This window comes from Octodon degus, unplaced genomic scaffold (assembly GCF_000260255.1).
Source record: "Octodon degus isolate 3935 unplaced genomic scaffold, OctDeg1.0 scaffold00005, whole genome shotgun sequence".
Classification (NCBI taxonomy): Eukaryota; Metazoa; Chordata; class Mammalia; order Rodentia; family Octodontidae; genus Octodon; species Octodon degus.
Genome location: NW_004524581.1, coordinates 18,653,689 through 18,662,161, shown reverse-complemented (window position 1 = coordinate 18,662,161; position 8,473 = coordinate 18,653,689). Strand labels below are relative to the sequence as shown.

At 39.6% G+C, this 8,473-nt stretch overlaps 1 protein-coding gene across 1 annotated transcript in view; it reads left to right on the top strand.

Annotated features, from left to right (window-relative positions):
* Positions 1 to 8,221, top strand: part of LOC111817645 — a 24,506-nt gene extending 16,285 nt beyond the window's left edge. Inside the window, exons 2-3 of the mRNA XM_023719137.1 lie at positions 2,074 to 2,270; positions 5,335 to 8,221. Coding sequence (XP_023574905.1) covers positions 2,074 to 2,270; positions 5,335 to 5,865 — 728 coding nt within the window. The 3' untranslated portion in view covers positions 5,866 to 8,221. The remainder of the gene's footprint in view (positions 1 to 2,073; positions 2,271 to 5,334) is intronic.
* The last annotated feature ends 252 nt before the right edge of the window (positions 8,222 to 8,473 follow it).

Genomic DNA, 8,473 nt, shown 5'->3' with positions numbered 1-8,473 from the left:
AAAAAAGAAAACTCAAAAAAAAATAATAATAATAATAAGCCCCCATCTCAAAAAGAAAAAAAATCCAGCAAACAATGTCATTCTTCAATGTTACCTCTCTAGTGAAATCTATGAATGTTTTCTCTCATTCACTAAGTAGTTTCCCAGGTATTTTCCAATTAAGTGAAGCTCAGTGATCCTGTTTGACTGTGAACCTTAGGACATGGTGTTAGGAATTTCAACCCCATGGCAACAGTTTTGGCAGCTGAGTTCTGTCAGATAGACTCAGATTATGGGTGCTCCACCATCAGAAATGATGCCATGAGTTTTCATGTGCTTTAGTTCTCTGGTGATGGCTTTGAGATTAAGGCAAAATCTCTCTTTGCATAAATTTTGATATATAGATTCATGTTTTATAGTCCTGGGCAATTTCTTTCATAGGATTGTGGGGATTTTTTTAAATGCTGATAAAGCATGACATCAACTGGAGCATTGGAGCCTTTTTAGCTTAGTCTTCAGGGGAGCGGGCATGCTCCCACTGGGGTATCACCATCCCCTGTGTCCTCTCCCCTTGCCATACCTGGTGCTTGTACCTGTGGAACACTGACTCCATAGTGCTGCCTTTCCTCGGCCCTGGGAAAATACCATTTTATTGAGGTTATACCTGTGAATTGCACTCCTTTAGGTACCTCATGTGAGCATAATTGTTGGATAATATAGTGTTTAATTTTTTGGAAAACTGCCATACAAGCTATACCATATTGTGTTTCCACAGACTGTACACCATGTTTCCGACTTTAATAAATCTTTAGCTACATTTTTTTCTGGTTTTTAAATAATGGCCATTCTAAATAATATGTGGTGATAGATATCTAGAGATTTGAGGGTTTTTTCTGTCTCCTTGACTCTCTTCTCATTGCTGGGACAAAATACCTGACACCCAAAATGAAGGAAGGAAAGATGTATTTAGCTCACAGTTAGTGGAGGTTTCAGTCCGTATGCAGCCAGCCCCAACACATAGTGACACATGGCAGAGGGCAGCCATTCATGGCGGCAGAAAACAGCAAAGAGTAAAGGGAGGAAGAGCAGCTGTGGCAGCTAGCAAGTCTCTCTCCCTTCCTTATACAGCACAGGCTACCTGCCCAGGGTGGGTGTAGCACTCACTGCCATAATACCAGCATCGGATCATGAATTAGTCACAACCTGTAGAAGTCCACCCCATGACTGCATCAGGCTTTAGGGGGAACAACTAGGAACAAACTATAACTTTTTTTTTTTTTTTGCTGATTAGTGATGTTAAGTATCTTTGCAGGTCTGTGTCTTTTTCACTGGTCTCCCCTTTTATATTCCAATAATTATGTGTCATGCCTAAGAAATAGTTCATTTTTCTAGAAATCTTAAAGAATGTCATTTTATTTAGTTAATATATATTTTAAGTAGATCTTACTAAGTTTCTCTGGCTGTTCTTCTCCTGCTAATTAAAACATCCTCCTGCCCCAGAATTGGGGATTATAGATATACAGTGCTATGCTATCATATGTGCATTAACAATCTCATTTCAAAAAACAATCTCTGAGATAACTCAGTAGGATAAGTGCCTCTGTGGCAAGCGCAAGGTCCTGGGTTCAGTCCCCAGTACTGCAAAACAAATAAACAACAACAACAACAACAACAACAAAATGGATATCAAAAAGCAATCTCTCAGCTGGGCATGCTGGTGCACACTTATAATCTCAGCACTCAGGAGGCTGAGGGAAGAGGATGGGTGTGAGTACAAAGCAAGCCTGGGCTATGTGCAGAGTTCATGACCAGACTACACTATAAAGCTAGAACCTGTCAAGAAAGAAAGAAAGAAAGAAAGAAAGAAAGAAAGAAAGAAAGAAAGAAAGAAAGAAAGAAAGAAAGAAAGATAGATTTAAATCTCATTTTATCTTTATTATCTTAAAAGTCTATTACTTTATTATTAATTTCATTCTTAATAGGTATAATGTTTCAGTCTTATAAATCTTAAATAAGGAGTTGTTACAGCACAAATGATCTGTTTTTAAATGCCACTGATAATCATGTTTCTTTGGGTGTTTCCACATTTTTCAGAATCTTGCGGTAAAAAAGATGAACATAAGGAAGCTCAGAAAAGAAAATGTAGAAAACGGAAGACAAAGCCTCCACACAAATTTACAAAGGCGGAATTACAGATTCTGAAACAAGCATTTGAAGAAAATCCTTACCCTACCTCCTCAACAAAGAAAGAACTAGCCAGTGAACTCCACTGCAAAATTGGTGTCATTCATGTAAGTCCAATATTCAAAGTTTTCTGTGGATGTATATGGTTGTGTACATAATAAGAAAAGTAGAAGAACTTATGAAAGTGTTCCAAAGTGTGCCACTTCACATAACAGTCATTTTTATGCATTTCACTATCTGTATGGATACATTGCACATGCATTTTATTTTTTTAAAAAGTTGGTGAGAAAAACTCAGAAGCATAGACCAGTTAAGTAATATTCATAATTCTTCAGGATACAGACTGTGATTTTCAGACCATTGAACTGGCTGTGGCATGCCTCAGCCTTGGAAGACTTTCTATGTTTTCAAGGTAGAGCTGAGAGTTTGCTGAGGTCTTTGACATATAGCGGGAGAAGAACAGGACAAGAAGGATCCTAGGTTTTTACTTAAACCAGTGGAAAAGTGGATTTATGTATAATTAATAAATGAAGGTTTGGATAGGTAGCAGCTCTGTGTTAGAGACATTGTAAATTTGGGTTTGGACATGTGAAGTTGGATATGCAAATGAAGCCCCAAACATGTGACAAAATTAAAAAGTTAAATAGCACAGTATCCAGTGCAGAAGGAAAGACTAGGCCTCACTTGCCCAGCACTATACATTTCCCAGGGTCACAAGAGGCTTCCACAAATGTCTTCTTTGTTGGTGGCATGTTGGAAGGTGTCAATTATAAACATGACAGCTGATATTGGGCAGAGATGAATGTGCATCAATAAGCCTTCTAAGTACTATGCTATCACTTTTCACCCTATGGAGACAGGACGTCAAGATAGATGCAAATCACAAAATGCTGCCAGACACTCAAAATCCAAGTCCAGGCATGGTGGTGCACACCTGTAATCCCAGCATTGGTGAGGCTGAAAACAGCAGGATCACTACGAGTCTAAGCTGCCTAGTGAGACCCTGTACCAAACACATAAAATGCAAAAAGATTCCAAGCTCTCCTCCAGCAATTGAGTTGTTATCATGGATAGGCTGCAATAGCATTTTATTACATGCACACTCTCCCCAGAAGTCATGGGACTCTGATTTCCCTGAATAGTTATCATTTTATGGATATAAATTATAGATTAAAACATTTGCTTGGTTATGAAAAGCCCCTCTTTCTCTGTACATGAAATTTGAATACAATGCATTTAAGAATATATTTGAGGATACATTGATTGCGAAGGGATCTTTGTAGGACAGTCTGAGTGAATAAAGAAGGTGTAACAATGTCTTTGTGGGAGAATGTTCTGTAAATGCTGAAAATTATAAATAAGTTGCAGACTGGTCGGGGGTGATTTTGAAAACCACAATTTGCAAATCAGGAAGGGGCACTGTAAGCTATGGAAGTAGTTGGGAGTTTGGAACTCTGCACACTTCAAAACTTCCGTAACAAGTGCCACCGAAGGCAGGGTGGCCTTCATTTAGCATGTTACCCAGTGTTCAGGAAGCAATATAATAATAACTCTGAGGCCAAGCTGACCTAGAAAATGTTCCTGAGGACTCAGGACATAAGAGAACCTGTACTGCAACAACCTGTGACTCAGTTATGTCCCCAATTTTCTGATCAAGGAGATTATGAGGCCACAGTGGAAATGATTGACTATGTAGAGTGTGCCTAAGAGGAGTCACATGGAGAGAAAACATTCTCTCAGGCTTTTACAGAAAGCAAACTGTTCAAGCAAAGGCCTTGACTCATCCACATGGCTGACACTGACAAAGGATCTACAAACTGCAGTACAGGGTTTCAGGGTAAATCCTTAGGGGATTTGACTGACCTTATCATATATAAAAGTTACATTTCCTGTTATATAGCTCTTGCTTTATCTTGGTCTTAACCATCCAGCAAAAAAGTATAAAAATGAGGTATAAAAAGTAAAGCCATATTAATATGCTGAGCTGTAAAAGGCTCAAGTCAACAACTTCTGACACTGCCAGTCCTATGGATAACCCACTACTATTATGGACTACTGGACTATATTGGAGTATTTTGCTGAATTCACACACCTACAATACTTAAATGGCAATGGAATACCCATCTCCGACAAAACTAAACAAAACAAGGGGATATAAATGAAGGACCATTTTGTATCTGTATATACAAAATAGTTAAGATAGATATACAGCTACTTTCTCTTAGTTCAATGAGAAGAAAGATTTGTACTAATAGTGTTTGTGGACAGGATATCAAGTCTGCATCTTGTACTGTGAATAACCACTATAAAGACAGCAATATACAATGTATTAATTATTGAAACTGTCCTACTAATCGGTTTTGAAACTGTCTCATTGCTATTTGTTTTTCAATAAAATTAATAAAAGAAAAAATAGAAATGCCTTATTTATTACTAGACAGCTGAATTTATTTTTATTAATTTTATTGAGAAATGAATAGCAATAAGACAATTTCAAAATGGGTTAGTAGGACAGTTACAATAATTAATATATTGCATATTGTTGTCTTTATAGTAGTTATTCACAGTACAAGATGCAGACATGTTATCCTGTCCAAACACTATTAGCACAAAACTTTCTATTCATTCACTTAAAAGAAAGTAGCTGTATATCTATCCTATCTTGTATAAAGTTTATATCCCCTTTTTTGTTTAATTTTGTCAGAGATGGGTATTCCATTGCCATTTAAATATCTTAGGTGTGTGAATTCAGCAAAATAATCCAATATATTCCAATAGTCCATAATAGTAGTGGGTTATCCATAGGACTGGCAGTGTCAGAAGTTGTTGACTTGAGCCTTTTACAGCTCAGCATATTAATATGGCTCTACATTTTATACCTTATTTTTATACTTTTCTGTTGGATGGTTAAGACCAAATTAAAGCAAGACCTATATAACAAGAAATGTAACTTTTGGGGCCAGGGAGTTAGCTCAGTGGAATAAGCGCTTCCCTGGCAAGCACAAGGGCCTGAGTTCAATCCCCGGTTCTGCAAAAAAAAAAAAGAAATGTAACTTTTATATCTGCCAAGGTCGTCAAATCCCCTCACGATTTATACTGAAACCCTGTACTGCATTTTGTAGATCCTTTAGACAATTGAATTTAACTGAAGTATTTTTCTGTTTGTTTTAGAATTGGTTCCAAGGTAAGAGATGCAGACTCCCACCTGAAGAGAAAGAGAGAATCTTTGCCATCAAGAAATTAAACAGGTTCCCTACACAAAGGGCTCAGGCCTTGATCTTCCCAAACAGCCAGGTACAATCTGATGACTCTTCCACGAAGCAGACTGCTTTGGGTGACCAGGAGACACTAGTCTGTGGAGCTGGCTACTCTTCACTGGAAACACAGACCAGCCCCATTGGACATGTGAGATCAGGTGACTCTGTAATCCTAGGCATCAACAGCGAACAAGGGTGTTCCCCCGAATATCAAGGTACCCAAACAAGTGGACCTTCTTCCATGTACACACCAGCCAAATTTATTTATGTTAGTACATCTGTGCAGCATTTTGAAAATGCCAGGTCTGAGGCATGGCAAAGCCACCATTCTCTGCCCTTCCATTCCCATTATGTTTTCACTAGCCAGGGGACAGACCAGCAACAGGAAGTGTACAACTACTATTATCAGTATATGTTATTTCATGGACAGCAGCCTGACCCTTGAGGACACCATCTGCAGCCACTGTCACAGCCTCTGTATTGCCAACAGAATTATCAGTTGCCATTCCATGACCGATTTTTGGCATACCAGGATCCAAGTGGTTTATGGCAACAGGAGCCCAAACTTGCATCAGAGCAGGAAAGTAATGACAGTTCCCTGAGCTCTCTGCTGAAGCAGGCACCAGGTGGGAGAGCAGATAGGTCTCCACCACCTCCTGGGCAAGGGACACAGCAAGTTTATGTAGAGGCTTCAAGGTTTGAAATGCAACACCTTGAAAATTGGTGTCCACTGGTAAAACCCTAAGTGCATTTGCAGGTTGTAGAAGGGCTGAGAAATGGTAATCGATCACCCTGTTTACACAGAAGGGAAGAAACTCTCATTTAGATTAACTCCACCAGGATGATTAATGCAAGGATCTGATACATGTATATAAAATAGTCCTATGTTGAGTCACTGAATTGCATATCTGCAAAATTAGCATGTTTGTAAAAAATGGCACTTTCATTCCTGGCAATTGGATTTATTTTTATTGATTGCATGGGTTAGAGCTGCCCTAGTACATGGAATGATGAGAGGCCAGAGGACAGTGTGCATTGCCCAGTTTTATTCACTGGTGTATTATCAAAGGACCCCTTTGGTTTCTCTTTCAGAGAAAGAGAAATAGTGTCCTCTGTATAAATTTGGGTTTTTAAATTCTGTATTCTATTGCAATATTGTGATCTTTCCTCTAAAATTTCTGTAGTCATTTAAATACATGTTTCTCACAGTACATAAATTTTGAACTAGTATTACACTCCTGGGAGTTCCACATAAGGCTCAGTAGTAGATGTGAGGGTTTAAAAGTGGAGGGCACAGAGTCAGCCTTCAAGAGGCTACCAGCGGACTACAGCAGAGAAGCCAGTGATCAACCAGTGATGGGGGAAGGGCCAGGTGGAGGTGGCTGCCACCAGAGCAGGGGGTCTCAAGGTATGGCCTGAAGACTAAATCTTGGCCACTGCCTGTTTTTATGAACAAAATTTTATTGAAATTCAACAGCCCTCATTTGCTTACGCATTGCTCATGACTGATTTTGTAGTTCACTGGCAGAACTGAGCAGTCCTTAAAAAGCAAGTCACCTGCAAAACCTAAAACATTTACTCTTTGCACTTTTACAAGAGAGTTTTTTTAAGCTGTGTTAAATAATGGTTGAAGAGGTGAGAGTTCCGAGTGAAAAACAGACATTGTTCTTATCTTTTGTCTGATCAGCACTGGGATCGAACCCAGTGACTAGCGCTCTACGCTGAGCTACCCCAGTTCTCTGTTCTTATCATTAGAAGCTGGCTGGATTTCTGCATGTGCTCCTAACACACAAGGCTTAGAGAAAGATAAACTGGGGGAGCAGAGTGTGGGAGTGTGAGGTTTCTGATTGGAAAGTAGGATGTCAGAGTGCAAGGCGAGCGGATCGTGAGCATGAGGGCTGTGGAGGAGGCTGTGAGGCCGGGGTCACCTTCCCAGTGCTCTGAAGAGCTGGGGTGATGAAACCTTGGGGCAGGGCTCAAGCAAAGGATGAGCACCAGAGGTAACTGAAGGCATCATGTGGACTGAACAAAGATGCGCTGATGTGCAACATCAAAGAAGCACCCAACTTGGAGTTGGACAAGCCCCCTGAGATCCCTACACCCAAGTTCTTCACTGAACAAATGAAGAGGAACGAGGGAAGGGAGTGACCTAGCTCCCAACTAGGCATTGGGCATGCTGGATCTGAGTCCCATTGAGAACTGACTCCCTGGATGCTGACCCTTCCTAGATTTTTAGGGCAAGCCCATGTCTCAAGTCCCCTTACATTTAAACTTTCTGGAACCTTTTAGTCTTCTTTTCCATAGCCTTTTAGTTGGTTGCAATTTGTAAACTACCAGGGCAGATGCTGGGTCTGGTCCCTTCCCTGAGTTCCTCCTCATTCACAGGGGAATGGATGTGTGTGAAAGCACTGAACTTCACAAGCAGACCTACTTTTAATGAACAATTTGTGTCTGCATAATTACCCCAGGTTGGCTTTGAACTGTTATCTGTTTGCCTCACTCAGCTGCCGAAGTAGCTAGACCAACAGCCACATGCCTCCCTACCTGCCTAAAGAACATTCTGTCCCACAGTAGCTCAACTAATGCAACCATATTTACTTATGTCTTGCTGGATGGCTTCTTCTAATATTTTGATTCAAAAATTTCCATGTTATGTTTATCAATACCGTTGTACTCATTTTTTTTCCCACTGGGATTATCTTTAAGGATTTGAAGTTGGTACAGTTAGTCTTAGTATGAAAAGTGTGCCTTTCTTACTCTGTTTTTAAATTCTTTTACAAAATTGCATTTATTAAAGTTTTAACATGTTCAGTGACTGTGTCTGACATTTCCTTTGTGAAAAGATTTCCATATATTCCCTATTTTATTTTAAATGACTGAAGACAACTGTCCTTATTGAGCCATGTTTGGAAGCTGAGTTTCACCAAGAATATGTTCATTTCACAAAAATTTCAAGATTCATGCCACAAACTCACTCTAGATGTTTCATACCTCTTATGCTTAGCCCGCCACCTCTACTTAGTGCTTTGTAGTTGTATCTTCTATGTTTCCTC